The sequence below is a fragment of the Delphinus delphis genome, chromosome 19 (assembly GCF_949987515.2).
Source record: "Delphinus delphis chromosome 19, mDelDel1.2, whole genome shotgun sequence".
Taxonomy (NCBI): Eukaryota; Metazoa; Chordata; class Mammalia; order Artiodactyla; family Delphinidae; genus Delphinus; species Delphinus delphis.
Genome location: NC_082701.1, coordinates 26,032,931 through 26,048,315, shown reverse-complemented (window position 1 = coordinate 26,048,315; position 15,385 = coordinate 26,032,931). Strand labels below are relative to the sequence as shown.

Below are 15,385 nucleotides of genomic sequence, written 5' to 3'. Positions count from 1 at the left end.
CTCTTGAATGAGGAAGTATTACTTTTACTTTCAGGAAACTTATACAGATTAGTCAATCTCCATTGCCCAAAGAGGAAATTATCAGTTAGCTTTTACTCATAACAAATCACCCTCAAATTTAGTAGATTAAAACAAGCATTGGGACATCCCTGGCGGTCCAGTGGTTGAGACTTCACCTTCCAGTACAGGGGGTGTGGGTTCGATCTCTGGTGAGGGAGCTAAGATCCCACATGCCTCACAGCCAAAAGAAAAAAAACCCCACCAAATCATAAAACAGCAGCAACATTGTAACAAATTCAATAAAGACTTTTTAAAAAATGGTCCACATCAAAAAAATCTTTACAGAAAAAAAAAAACAAGCATTAACAACAAGATACCTCTGCACACCTACTAGAATGGCCAAAATCTGGAAAAATAACATCAAAGGCTGGCAAGGATGTGGAACAGCAGAAACTCCCATTCATTGCTGGTGGGGATGCAAAATGGTACAGCCACTTTGGAAGACAACTTGGAGGTTTCTTACGAAACTAAACATACTCTTACCAAATAATCCAGCAATCATGCTCCTTGGTATTTACCCAAAGGGGATGAAAACTTATGTCCACACAGAAACCAGCGCACAGATGTTTATAGTAGCTTTATTCATAATTGCCAAAACTTAGAAGCAACCAAGATGTCCCTTAGTAGGTGAACAGGTAAATAAACTGTGGTACCTCCAGACAGCCCTAAAGCAAATGAGGTATCAAGCGGTGAAAAGACAGGGAGGAATCTTACAAGCATATTAGTAAGTGAAAGAAGCCAATCTGAAAATGTTGCATACTGCATGATTCCAACTATATGACATTCTGGAAAAGGCAAAACTATGGAGACAGTAAAAACTCAGTGATTGCCGGGTTGGGGGTAGGTGGGTGGTAGGGGAGATGAGTAGGCAGAGCACAGAGGATTTTTAGGACAGTGAAAATAGTCTATGACACCATAATGATGGATACACCTAACTATACATTTGTCCAAACCCATAGAATGTACAACACCAAGAGTGAACTGTAATGTAAACTATGGTCTTTGGGTGATTATGATGTGTCACTGTTAGGTTCACCAATTGTATCAAATGTACCACTCTGGTGGGGACTATTGATAATGGCGGAGGCTGTGCCTTTTGGGGGTATGGGGTATGAGGGAAACCCCTATACCTCCCCTCAGTTTTGCTATGAATCTAAAACTGCTTTTAAGTGCCAGCATTTATTATTTCTCACAATTCTGTGGGTTGGACGGATGGTTCTCCTGGTCTGAGGCAACTCAGCTGGGGTTCAATGGTCTAGGATGGGGTGCGTCGGCGGCGACCCTTCGGCCTTTTTCGGGAGGGGGCGATGGTGAGATGGGGGCGGCGGCAGCGGAAGCGGATCGTACTCTCTTTGTGGGCAACCTTGAAACGAAAGTGACAGAGGAGCTCCTTTTCGAGCTTTTCCACCAGGCTGGGCCAGTAATAAAAGTGAAAATTCCAAAAGATAAGGATGGTAAACCAAAGCAGTTTGCGTTTGTGAATTTCAAACATGAAGTATCTGTTCCTTATGCCATGAATCTGCTTAACGGAATCAAACTTTTTGGAAGGCCCATCAAAATTCAGTTTAGATCAGGAAGTAGCCATGCCTCACAGGAGGTCAGTTCGTCATATCCCCAGCATCATGTTGGAAGTTCAAGACCTACTTCCACATCTCCTAGCAGGTACGAAAGGACAGTGGATAACATGACTCCATCAACACCAATAATTCAAAGATCTTTTTCTTCTTCAGAAAATTTTCAGAGACAAGCAGTGATGAACAGTGTCTTGAGACAGATGTCATATGGAGGGAAATTTAGTTCTCCACATCTGGATCAATCAGGATTTTCCCCATCAGTTCAGTCACATAATCACACTTTTAACCGGTCTTCAACCTCCCAGTGGTGCCAAGATACACCATTATCACAGCGAAAAGTCAGACAGAATTCTCATACCTACGCAGTGGATAGACATTATAGCCGTGAACAGCGTTACACTGATCATGGGTCCGACCATCATTATAGAGGAAGCAGAGATGATTTCTTCTATGAAGAGAGAAATTCCGATGGCTGGAGCCATGACTATGATAACAGAAGAGACAGTGGTAGAGATGGAAAATGGCGCTCATCTCGACACTAACAAGTGTTAAAAGGATGTTTTCATAGTGTCATTCTAGGCCCTTTTTGTTAAGTTGTTTCTGGGAATGTTTTCTTTAAAAAAGTCTATAGAACAGCTTTACAAGTTGGCACATTTCTTTATAAAATTTTTAAAACCTAATTGCAGTCCAATACAGAAATGAGAATTGTGGTTCTAGTTTTATTACATTAATAACCTTTCACCTCAGGGTTTTAAGAAGAGGAAAGGGTTTTATGCTAAAGAAAGTGCACAATTCCTAATCATTTTAGACAATTGAGGAAGGGATGTATTATTTGGATTAGTTGTATTATGAAGCAAATATTTTAATTATCTGTTATCTTTTTGTATTACAATAAATTTCTTGTTAGGGAATCCGATTTTTGGTGTATATAATGGAAAACATTCAAGTTGATAGTCTGAAATGACTCAGTATTTTGTTACTAAACGAGAAAATGTAAATTCAGTGATTCATTTTACTAATATTTGAGAAAACCTTTTGGTCAAGTTTGGGGATAAATCATATTATTTAACTTAGAGAACTTAAGTGTAAGTTCTGTGACATGACCTTGAGTTTTACTGTAAGTGAGCATACAAGTATACATCTACACATGCTATTTCATTGTAAAATTTTCGAATTTGCTCATTAAAACATGTTCCATGGGCTTCCCTGGTGGCGCAGTGGTTGAGAGTCCGCCTGCCGATGCAGGGGACACGGGTTCGTGCCCCGGTCTGGGAAGATCCCACATGCCACGGAGCGGCTGGGCCCGTGAGCCATGGCCGCTGCGCCTGCGCGTCCAGAGCCTGTGCTCCGCAACAGGAGAGGCCGCAACAGTGAGAGGCCCGCGTACAACAATAAAAAAAAAAAAAAAAAAAAATGTTCGATGTATGACTGAAGTCACTCAGGAAGTTAAATATCTCTAAATGTATTTTTTTTACAGTAAAAATACAGTGTTAATGTAAATCTTTTTCTGGAAGAACAAAAATGTAAATGCATAGTCAGATAAAGTAGTAAAATGTTTTACTGAAAGTATTCTTTTTTGGGAAAAAAGGTTCATGAAACCTTTAAGTGCTGCCTCTATCACTCAAATTTCTAAACTTTTAACATTTTCAAAGTGCAAGGACACATTTTATTACGGAGATTGTACAGGGTTCTTTTTTGTTTGAACATTTGAAAGAATTTAGTCTAAAACACTTTGATTTAAAATTTTTAAAATCTTGTTTAACAAAACTTTTATGTATCAATATGCCGTTTCCCTTTCATTGTAGAACTTGTTTATAAAAATTAATTCCTTGAAAAATTTGGATTCTTTTTAATATTAACTACAACATTTGTACTATGTTGCTTTTTAATATATTGAAAACAAAAAGGAAAAAAAAAAATGGTCTAGGATGACCTCTCAGCTGGGACAGCTCTCCATGTGGTTGCTTAACCTTCAAGAGGCCACTATGGGCTGGTACACATAATTGCATAAAGGTTCCCAGTAGAAAACTAGCACAAGTCTCAATGGGCCAGCACTTTTCAAGTCTCTGTTTGCATCACACATTCTACTGTCTCATTTGCCAAAGTAAGTCACATAGCCAAGACCAGAGTCAGTATGGGAAACAACTTCCCAAGGGTATGCATACGGGGTGGGGGGATTTATTGCAGTCATTTTTGTACATAAGCTACCAAAGGAAGGAAGAAGTCAAATATTTAAACCAAGACCTAATCTCTAATAGCCAAGCTAGAGTTAGGAGAAGTGCTTTGTACAAAACAGAAATCTCTTTATTTGACTTGATATCACCAAGGCATAAAGGAAACGGTCAGAAGATATCTGAGGACCCCCATCCATGTGTGACCACAGAGCAGTTTCAGTTCTACATTATAAAACAGACTTCAGCTGTGGACTCTTTTTTTTTTTTTTCTCATTTTTTTTAAATTTATTTTTGGCTGCATTGGGTCTTCATTGCTGTGCATGGGCTTTCTCTAGTTGCAGCAAGCAGGGGCTACTCTTCATTGCGGTGCGCAGGCTTCTCATTGCGGTGGCTTCTCTTGTTGCGGAGCACGGGCTCTAGGCACACGGGCTTCTGTAGTTGTGGCACGCGGGCTCATTAGTTGTGGCTCACGGGCTCTAGAGCACAGGCTCAGTTGTTGTGGCACACGGGCTTAGTTGCTCCGCGGCATGTGGGATCTTCCCGGATCAGGGATTGAACCCGTGTCCCCTGCATTGGCAGGCGGATTCCCAATCACTGTGCCACCAGGGAAGCCCAAGCTGTGGACTCTTGAATGGAATGCTATTCTTCGGATTTGTTGTGTTTCTCTAAGGAGGGCGTGGGCCCAGTCTTGTAGACATCAGGAGAAACAAGAAGACGTGTGGGTTGGATCTTTTATTCCCCTTAGTACTTAAAAAGAAAGGCTTTCCCATGTACAATAGTGAGGCTGTTTAAGATCATACACAAGGGTGGAAGAGGTACACACGGATTATTTCCAAACACAGATATTTACAGTAAGGACACGGAGGAAGTGGTGTAGACCAGGAGTCACCTCACCAGCTACCTGTCTCTGTGGGTCCTGGTCAGGCCTGCCCTAACATTTACAGGACCCAGGGTAAGAATCCATAAGGAGGCCTCTATGTCAGGTGTGCCAATATTTGAACTTTATAAAAGAGCGAACAAACAGATTTAAAAGTACAACGAATTGCAGCCCTGTGAAGCTACTGCATATACAGTCCCAGTTTGGGAGTGCATCGCCACAGACCGGAGCACAAAAACAAGCAAGACAATGAACATGGAGCACCGCCGGGGAAGAACTGCTTGTTTTTCAAGAACATATGGCGTTCATACCATCTGCGAGGAAAGATTTTGACAAGCTAGCTGGCTTACCTTTTCTCTCACCTAAAGGCTTCTGTGGTTCAAATCTTCCCCGCGGTCCAAAGGGGTGTCGGCCTCCAGTGCTGGCACCATCAGCCTTCACAGCCTTTGGACGCACAGCCTTTCAAAGACACAGGGCAGGAGAGGTGGGAAAGCATTTTCCCTTGAGTCATGAACTGTGTTTGTCACAAGAGTGGATGTTTAGTATTGAAGGTCATGCCAGGCCAGCCCTGAGTACCACATCCCAAGAGACAGAGGTTCCTTTGTGTTCTCCGATGAATTTATTTAGTGTGTGTTTGCGATATGAAGAGTGCTCCAAAGCATGGGGTCCAGGCGTAGTCCCCTCCTGTCTGGGTCTTAAAGGAGTACCAGTCCTGGCACTTTGAAAGTTGGGACGTGTTAGGCAGGTGATAACTCTTGTCTGCCACGAGGAGCAGCTGTCCCAGGATGTCAACGTACGGCATGGTTTGTGCCAGAGTTGCCACAAAGGACACAACTTACACAGGCGCTGGATGGAATACTTTACTCACGTAGAGAAGAGACAGAGCAAGATGAGCTTCAACAGTGAGTGTCGTTCCTCCCCACAGGCAGTGGGTACCATCTTGCAGCCAACTTAGGAGAATGATCTGCAACCCCTCTTGGGCTACAAGTGAAGGGTCCCATTCCCTCCCCACTGGGAACAGGTGGTGGGAGGGTTGGCCTGGTGCCCTATGTCGTACAAGCTTAGGCAAAACAAAGGTGCACGCGTTGAGTCCAGAACGCAGAAAGATAATCCCACATGAGGCAATAAACCCAGCACAGCTGTGCAGCGCTTTATCTCTTGGGAAGGAGGTGTTCCAGCCCCAAGGCCTCTCTTCTGTGGCCCTGAAGGGGTTGAAAGATCACATACCCCAGAATGCCTTTCCCAGTGGGATGCGCACCTGGCCTGAGAGAGAACTAGATCACTACCTCACCTTTGCTTGGGACAACCACCTGAACTCAAAGGACCTTTCTTGCTCACCACACATCCATCAGATGAGGCCCGACACCTGGGATGGTTTCACGTGGAAACTCAAGGAACAGCAACCAATGCAGGGAAGAACCACAACTTCAGGCCTCTCTCCTGAAAAGGGACCTGTGCATGGAACACCATCCAGATTTCAAGACCTGCCCAGCATGCAGACACATAACACATGGAGTGATGAGAAAGGAGGGAGGGCAAAGTTGAAAGTAACAGCAGAAAATTCCCGTAGACTAAGTGCAGGTCTGAGAAAAAAGATGAGCTACCCCAGCGAGGGGACATCTTAGCTCAAATATGCTAACTTTGTAATAGGATAGGGCAGCTCAGCTTATGCTAGATAAACGTGTTGTGCAAGCCCAGATACTGGAGTGTGGCAAGAGCAGTGTTTACAGGCAGAGATGACAAGATATCTGGTATCTCTAAGGGAAGAAGCTAGCAGGTGTCCTAAGCAGTATTGTGAAATTATTATAGTGAGTGCTTCACGTAGCAAACACCTCGTCTCAAAGGAACTGCCCAAAGCACAGTTCCTGGAGCGTAGTAAGTGTTCAACAAGCATTGGCTGTTGTTATCATCAGCTCTGGAAGACCGCTGAGGCTGGAGCAGCTGATGTGGAGATGCACAGCCTGCTCCCTCGGTTATGCCAAGCTAAGTAGCAAACAGAGCTGATGTGATTCTTAAATGTCACCAATGCTGCTTGGTGGTGGAGGAGAGGAAAATCAATAAAAGACTCAGGAAGTACACAAAAACTACTCACAAAATGTTTTCTATACCAGAGAGGTCAAGAAACGGCAGTATATTGTGAAATTGGACATTTGCGCCTTCACTGTTTCTTTTGCTGAACCAACATTCGTTCGGTACTGTGTCAGACACCTCTGTACACACCACTTCTAGTCTGTCAGTGCCATCTCTTACTCTGGCCACCACTACAGCAACCAGTCCTGCACAGGCCTTGTCCAGCTCCACATAGGTATAATCTGACAGCACCTCACCTTGCCATCATGCATACCCCTCTTTTCCTGTATCAGGGACTCTCTGATACTGACATAAAGGACCTGAAGGAATCTGTTCGGTACTCAGGCACGTGCAACTTGGAGGTACTGGACAAGGACTCATGACTACAGGGACTTGGAAGTCACTGGGTAACATCCACAACAAAGGAGAAAGTCAGCGAGTGGATAGAATGACTTGCCCCATGGAAGCCAGCCAGCCTCTTCCCTCAGTCACGACAGCGCTAGTGCAGCAAGCCCTTGGCTATGGTGGCAAGGACGGCGGCTATGCGTGGGCCCAACAGTGTGGACTCTCTCTCATCAAGGCCCCTTTAACTATTGCCACTGCTGAATGCCTAACCTTCCAGCAGCAGAAGTAGATGTCAAGTCTCAATATGGCGCCCAGCTCCAAGGAGAAGAAACAGCCATATGGTGACCTGTTGATTATCTTGGACCTCTGCCACCCTGCAAGGGAGAACAATCCAACCTTTGCAAGACTGACACGTACTCCAGATGTGGGGTTTTTTTCCCTACCAGCAGTACCTCTGCCAATGGTCCAAGGACTTACAGAATGTCTGATCACTCAGTATGGTGTTTGTACAAGATGGCTCAAGTCAGGGGATCCATTTTATAGCAAATGGTGTGAGTCAGTGGGTATATGGGATCCACTGGTATTAGCATATACTTAATCACCCAGATCAAGAGAATGGTGGGCTGTTAATAATTTAGCTGAGGCAACAACAAACTTCAGGGTTGGGACCTTCCCAGAGTTCAGTATATGCACTGAATCAAAGGTTGTCAGATGATGCTCTGTCGCCAGTGGCTAAAACACTCAGGAACCAAGGGGTTGGCCCCTCTCCATAATTCCCAGTCATCTATTTGTGGTTCCCATCCCTGCAACATTAGGCTCTGCTGGATTCCTGGGGAGAAGGCAGGGGTGGGTAGTAGAGATGTACTAGTATGAGTACACAGTATGGGTTCTTTTGAACCTGGAAGAACTAATACAACCATCTTGAAGGAGGCTTTGTGATGGATTAGACGTAATAAAGGCACAAACACATTGGAGGGAAGCAAAGGGTGGACCGTATCGGGTATTACTTCACATCCTTGCAAACTCACCCTTTAACTCAGCCACTGCTCAGCCATCACTTTCTTAGATTTACACAAGCTTCATGCAGGTCTCTTGCCACATAACTCTATAGCTTCCTGCCCTGGGGCTTTCTCTGATCCTGAGCTGTGGAAATCATGATAGAATATAACACACATGCATTAGCAAACCAGAAATGTGAGGAATTTAATATTTGTGATCCACCACTGGCCAGTGAAGGGTTGTCCCCACCACCTATTGCTGTGTAACAAACCACCCAAAGCTTAGTGGTATAAAATGACCACGATTGTATTCTACTCACAAATTCTATGGGTCAGAAATTCATACGGGGCACAGCCCAGATGGCTCATCTCTGCTGATGATGCCTGGGGCATGCTTGGGAAGACACAATTAGCAAGAAATGACTCAAAGGGATGGGCGACCATCTAGAGCAGTGTTGTCCAATAAAAATACAATGCAAGTCACATATGGAATTTTAAATTTTTTAATAGCCGTATTAAAAAAGTAAAACAGGGGAGTTCCCTGGCGGTCCAGTAGTTAGGACTCGGCACTTTCACTGCCTTGGCCCAGGTTCAATCCCTGGTTTGGGTATTAAGATCCCACAAGCTACGTGGCATAGCTTAAAAAAAATAAATAAATAAATAAAACAGATGAAATAATTTTCATAATGTATTTTCTTTAATCCAATATATCCCAAACCTTATCATTTCCACATGTAATCGATATAAAAAATTATTGAGATGCTTTTACCTTTGGGGGGGGTACTAAGTCTTTGCAACCCAGTGTATAGTTTATACTTTCAGAATATCTCAATTTAGATTAGCCCCATTTAAAGTGCTCAGTAGCCACATGTGGCTAGTAGTTGCTATATTGGGCAGTGCAGATCTACAGGCTTCCTCACTCCCATGTCTGGCACTTAGGCTGGGACGACTTGAAGGCTATGCTCATTTGGGACTGTCAACCAGAACACCTGCACGTAGTTTGGGCTTCCTCACAGCATGGCAGCCTCAAGCTAGTCACTCTTCTTAAATGGTGGCTCAGGGCTCCAAGAGCAAGTGTCCCCAGTGATCAAGGTTCAAGCCCCATGGTTTTTCACACCCTAGCTTCAGAGGTCACATGGCATGCTCCATTGATGGAACCAGTCACAAGCCCTCTCTGCTTCAAGAGGAGAAAACAGAGACCCCACTGTTTGATGAGAAAAGCACGTCAACGAATTTGTGGCCATATTTTAAAATGCCACAGGGATGAAAGCCAGGAGCTAAATGTTTCTCCTTTCTTCCTCCAGGCAAAATATTCTGCAATGCATTCATAAGGTACTTCAAAAAGTCCCAGCAGAATCAAACACTAATCCCCACCAACTGGTCCAGGCTCTCATTCCTGCTCGTAGGAATACTTCCCAAATTATCGAGCTTCACCCCATAGTTCTCATGCTCTGCTTTCAGGGGAATCTAAACTAGGAACAAAGATACAAAAATCCCTGCTTTCATGGAGTTTATGTTCTAGAAAAAGAGACAGATATTAAAAGATTTACAAGTAAAGTATATAGTATATTAGATAGTGTTAAGTGCACAGGAGAAAAAATTAAGACAAGAAATTTGGGCAGAGGGAGATTATAATTTTAGATAGAGTGTCCCAGAAAGACTAACCAGAAAAATAACATTTGAGTAAGGAGCTGAAGGAAGTTAGGGAGAAAGTAATACAGTAATTTAAGGGAAGAGTAACGAAGGCAGAGGGAACAAAGGTCTCTGAACCAGCCTGTATAACTGAAGCAGAATGAGTGAGGGGAAGTAATAGGGTCTGAAAACAGAGAGAAAACAGGGACCAGAGCACATAGGGGCTTGTAGGCTCTTAGAAGGATTGGGCTTTACACTGGGGAGATTAAAAAGCCATGGGCGGGGTTTAAACAGGATTGACTTGATCTGATTTATATTTTAACAGGATCGCTCTGGCTGCAGTGTTGAGAATGAAGTGAAACAGGGCAAGGGCAGAGGAAGGAGACAAATTAGGAGGTTTTTGCAAGAATCCTGGTGAGAGATAAGGTTGGCTTGGACAAGATGGAGAGGGTAGATGTGGTGAAAAATAATAAGACTCTGGACACATTTTTGAAAGTAGACCCAAAAGTATTTATTAATGGATTGGATGTGGGGGTGAAACAAAGAGAGGGATAACATGACCAGGTTCACACGTTAGAGCATCCTCTCTGGTCACCCCTGATGACAGGCTGCTCATGCCCTTGAATGGGGTTAACTCCCGAGGAAAAAATTCTGGTTAAAGTATTCAGTGAACCTCCTAGAGGAAGTATCCTTCATAAACTAGTCCCTCCCTTTGCCTGTATCCATTGGGCAGTTGGGAAAACCTCAAGTCATCCTTGCCCTCTACTTCCTGTTACCTTCCCAGCCTTGTTCCCTTTTTTAGAAAGTGTGTTGTCTGTTATTCAGCCAAAGAACAGCATTCTGACCTCCGCCTTGTGACTTCCTGGTCCCCCTGTTCTTATAAATACAAGGGCAGAGCTGGGGTCTGGGGGAGTCAGAGAGCAGAGAGCCCAGGAGTCCTCAGGCTGGTACTGGCTGTGCACGGGGAAGATGAAGACCTCAATAGCTGCCCTCTCCTGCCTCATCCTTGCTGCCCAGGCTGCAGCTGGTGAGTTCAGTGAGCCTTCTCACAGGTGGGCAGGTGGATGGTGACCCTCAGTCCAGGGAGGAGACGCAGAGGGACACCTTTGTCCCAATAGGGATGTGATACTTGGTTAAAAGCAGCAGCCGTAGGTATAGACCTCTCCCTGCAGCCTTCGGTCCCTGGGGAAAACTGTATACAGGTGACTGGTCCCACCTGGGGAAACAATTCTCTCCCTTTCATGGCCAGAATTATATGACACTTTCTCTTAGCTGATATAGGACTATTATCAGCTACATCAAGAGAACTGTAGTAAAATTGTAAATCTGTAGAAAGAGGTATAGAATTCTATGATGTTAGAGTTATTATATACCCTCTGGTGTAAAACTATCATTTCAGGGAGGAAATTGGACAAGCCGGGCGAGTGACTCACCCAAGTCTACTTAACCACATTTATTTATTTACTTAACAAATAAATATCTAGTCCTTTCTGTGTGAAAGCAGGCACCGTTCTAAGTGTCTTACAGATATTAATACATTGGATCCTCCTAACAATGCTGTGGGGTAGACTATCAGCAAATTATATGGTTTTGCTTATTATTATTCTCATTTTACAAATGAGAAAGCTGAGGCATAGAAACCGTAGGTAATTTGCTCGAGATCACACAGCCGTAAGTGGTGGCATTAGGATACAAGCTAGTTAGCAAGCTGTTATGGAAAGACATGTCATTTAAGACTTTATTTTGCAAGCCCCACACACATCATACCAAGCGTGTTGAAGTGTGTGCACATGCCTCATTTAATATAATTCATATGTAACTACATAAGAAATGAACTAGAAGTTTAGTTGTGTTTGCCTAATTAGCATAGTACAGGTCTACAACCCCTTATCAAAATCTCTGGGGCTAGATGTATTTTGGAATGCAGAATTTTTCAGGTTTTAAAAAGATAATAAAATATGACCCAGCAATTCCTTTTCTTGATATACCCAAAAAAATTGAAAGCAGATACATGAAGAGATACCTGTACAACCGTGCTAACAGCAGCATGAATTTTAATCTCCAAAAGGGGGAGGCAACCCAAGTGTCCACTGACAAACAAATGGATTGAAAAACAGGGTATACACATACAATGGAATATTATTCCGCCTGAAAAAATAAGGAAATTCTGATACATGCTACAACATGGATGAATATTGAAGACATAATGATAAGTGAGACAAGCCAGTCACAAAAGGACAAATAGTATAATTCCACTCATATGTGGTACTTCAAGTAGTTAAATTCAGAGACAGACAGTAGAATGGCGGTGGCCCAGGGGATGCGGTAGGGGGAAATGGGGAGTTATTGTTTAACGGGTACAGAGTTTCAGTTTTGCAAGAAAGAAGTTCCATGGATGGATTGTGATGAGTTACACAATATGTGACTGTACTTAATGTTACTGAACTGTACACTTAGAGATGATTAACATTGTATACTTTATATTATGTACATTTTATCACATTCTAAAAATATATATATTTTAAAAGGTAACACATACCTGGACGTTACTTAACATCCCTGACAGAGTCTGAGAGACACATTAACCAAACACAGTAATATTTCTGCAGCAAACACATTTACTCCTATGTTAAAGGAGTAAATAAAGCCTGTAGATAGCCTCACTTCACTTTGGGTGACATTGTACCACCAAATCATTTAATGAAACATTTGTCTGCTTCCAGAGTCCTGTGAATTCCAAAAATGTGTGGAAAGCACTGTGGACCGTATCACATTATGTAGCTAATCAACTGATTTATTTGTGTTGGATTTGCAATTTGCTTTTTGTATTCAAGTCAATAGAATGTTTTCATGTCTCAAACTTCTTCAAACGTTCCCTGAAAAGTCTCAGGGCCTTGGTAGAGAAAATGGGTCTGGAGGCAGGTCTGGTCCAGTGGTCCAGCATCCTTGCCTCCCTACCAGGGGATGGGGTTGAGGAATGAGATAGATGGAGATGTTGAAACAACTGCTTCCCAGTAATTTTTCTTCCCTTCTCTACTGTTTCTCTCAAATAGAACACCTGATGCCGAACCTGAAGAACGAACACTTCGCGTCTCACGGAGGTAAAGTTTTGTTACGGTATATATATATCTGCTCAATGGCTTCGGTCTACCTCGTTTACAGGGCCTGGGGGGAGAGGAGGGTCCTATGGGTGGTGAACATCTCCAAGGAATTTCAGGATGGGCCATGGGTCTACAGGTGGCCTCTTCCATAGATGACTTCTATTCCACCTGGCTGTCCCAAGAGCTGGCTCCTCTGGGGGAGGGGGGAGGGGTGTTCTCTGATGCCCCCTGCAGGCCTCAGACCCTTCCTCTTCTGGGAGGAATGGTCCTGCTCTGTTGTGGCCCCGCCTGGATGCCCTCCGACACACAGCTCAACCCTGGGGAGAGTGAAGCAAGGAGACACCAGCAAGTGCTGGCAGAGAAGGAAAACATCACTTTCGAGTCTTGCACCTTCTTACCCTTCCCAGTACTCAGGAGGAAAGGGGGAAAGGATCTAGTTTTCCTCAGACTCAGTCCTTAAGTGACCCTTTCTCTTGCAGTAGGCTTTCACCGTCCCACTGACTGCTGCACCTCTTACACCCAAGTAAAAATCCGATGTGTATCCATGAAAGATTATGAAGAAACGACCAGTGCATGTTCCCGGCCTGCTGTCATGTAAGTGCCAAGCTCACTGGCCATGTCTGGGGGTGTGGGGGGAGGCACCTGATGGATGGATGTCCAGAAAAGTCCCACCCTCTGGATCCTGCCAGGTCAGCTGAGGCTTATGTCCTCATTAGGATCCATCAGGTATGAGATGTTCCCAGGGAAGAGGGAAGCTAGGGAAGGAAGGAGAGAGCAGGAGGGACGCTGCCCAAGGAAACTCCACGAGTCACTAAGGGAGTCTCGGAGCCTGAGGGAGGGTCTCAGAGAGGGGCCACTGAGCTCCTGCAGCAGAGAAAGGAAAGAACAGGCTGGGCCGAGTGGGAATCTGAGGGGCAGGGAGGATGGGCCTCCCCATTCCCATTTGCTGAACTCTCCTCTGTTTGTAATCTTTCCCCCCTTTGCTCCCCAGCTTCATCACCAAAACGAAGAAGCGTGTCTGTGCTAACCCCAAAGATGAGAATGTTCAGAAATGCATGTTGGACCTGAAGCTAAGATCAGTGACCAAGGACCTGAGAACACTATCTTCTTGAGAAGAGATACTTGAAGTAGGCCCCCTCACCTCCATCTCTCTAGCCCAGACTACCTCCTAGGTGGGCCCTGGCCTGAATTATTTTTTAAAAAGCAACAATTACTGTTCTGTTCTGGTTACAAAAGCAGTGCATTAATAAAGAGTATCCAATTTAACTTGTTGTGGCCTCGCCCGTTACGGAGCACAGGCTCCGGACGCGCAGGCTCAGCGGCCATGGCTCACGGGCCCAGCTGCTCCGCAGCATGTGGGATCTTCCCGGACCGGGGCACGAACCCGTGTCCCCTGCATCAGCAGGCGGACTCTCAACCACTGTGCCACCAGGGAAGCCCTGAATTATTTTTTAAAAAGCAACAATTACTGTTCTGTTCTGGTTACAAAAGCAGTGCATTAATAAAGAGTATCCAATTTAACTTTAACTTTAAGAGGAAAAAGAATCTGTCGGAATTGCTGAACTTTGGATTTGCGTTTTTGTCAAAACAAGACATCATAGTAGAGTTTTTTAAAAGCTAAAAACATGACATTCAAGTATAGATTGAATATGTGTCGAAGATGTATTTAACCCATTAATGAAGGAACAATTAAACTGATTCAAAGATCATCTGAGGAACAGAGGTTTATTATTTATTATAGTTATTGGGGATGGCATTCTGAAATGTTGTTAGAGAAAAACAAATTAATATCCTATAGGGCAGGGGTCCCTAACTCCTGGGCCGTGGACCGGTACCAGTCCGCAGCCTGTTAGGAGCCTGGCTGCACAGCAGGAGGCAAGCGGCGGGTGAGCGAGAGAGCGAAGCTTCTGCCGCTCCCCAGTGCTCGCATTGCCACCTGAACCATCTCCCCTGCACCCTATCTGTGGAAAAACTGTCTTCCACAAAACCGGTCCCTGGTGCCAAAAAGGTTGGGGACCGCTGCTATAGGGCAATAAATCTGTAACTTTGGGAATTATCTTTTCTACTAGACAAAAATCCCTTGCATCTGTGCTTGGTAAAAAGCTACAAAGCTACATAGAGAAGGAACCACAATAAGACGTGTAGGGGGCAGACTTATGATGTAGTCAAGTCCTATACTCCCTGGTAGGTGACCCACAGACTGGAGAATAACTCCATTGCAGAGGTTCTCCCACAAGAGTGAGAGGTCTGAGCCCCACATCAGGCTCCCCAGCCCAGGGGTCCTGAACCAGGAAGACAAGCCCCCAGAGCATTTGGCTTTGAAGGCCAGCAGGGCTTAATTTTGGCAGTCCCAGAGAACTGGGGGAAATAGAGACCTTACTCTTTAAGGGCACACACAAAATCTCACAGGCCTTGGGACCCAGAGCAAAAGCAAACATTTGATAGAAGCCTCGGTCAGACCTACCTGCTGATCTTGGGGAGTCTCCCAGAGAGGCAGGAGGCAACCGCGATCCTTGGGAGCTCCTCCTACCACGTGGACACTGGCGCTGGGGGG

The 15,385-nt window shown here is 44.5% G+C and overlaps 2 protein-coding genes and 1 pseudogene across 2 annotated transcripts in view; 2 read left to right on the top strand and 1 right to left on the bottom strand.

Annotated features, from left to right (window-relative positions):
- The window catches only part of LOC132415251 (C-C motif chemokine 4), a 175,088-nt gene that overhangs the window by 103,393 nt on the left and 56,310 nt on the right, over nt 1-15,385 (bottom strand). The gene's annotated exons all lie outside the window — the stretch shown is intronic.
- Nucleotides 1,364-2,280, top strand: LOC132415365 (RNA-binding protein 7 pseudogene; annotated as a pseudogene).
- CCL15 (C-C motif chemokine ligand 15) lies at nt 10,655-14,530 on the top strand. Its single transcript, XM_059996909.1, has 4 exons — nt 10,655-10,757; nt 12,784-12,831; nt 13,311-13,425; nt 13,823-14,530. The coding sequence occupies exons 1-4, from the start codon at nt 10,700-10,702 to the stop codon at nt 13,941-13,943; spliced, it is 342 nt and encodes a 113-aa protein (XP_059852892.1). The 5' UTR covers nt 10,655-10,699; the 3' UTR covers nt 13,944-14,530.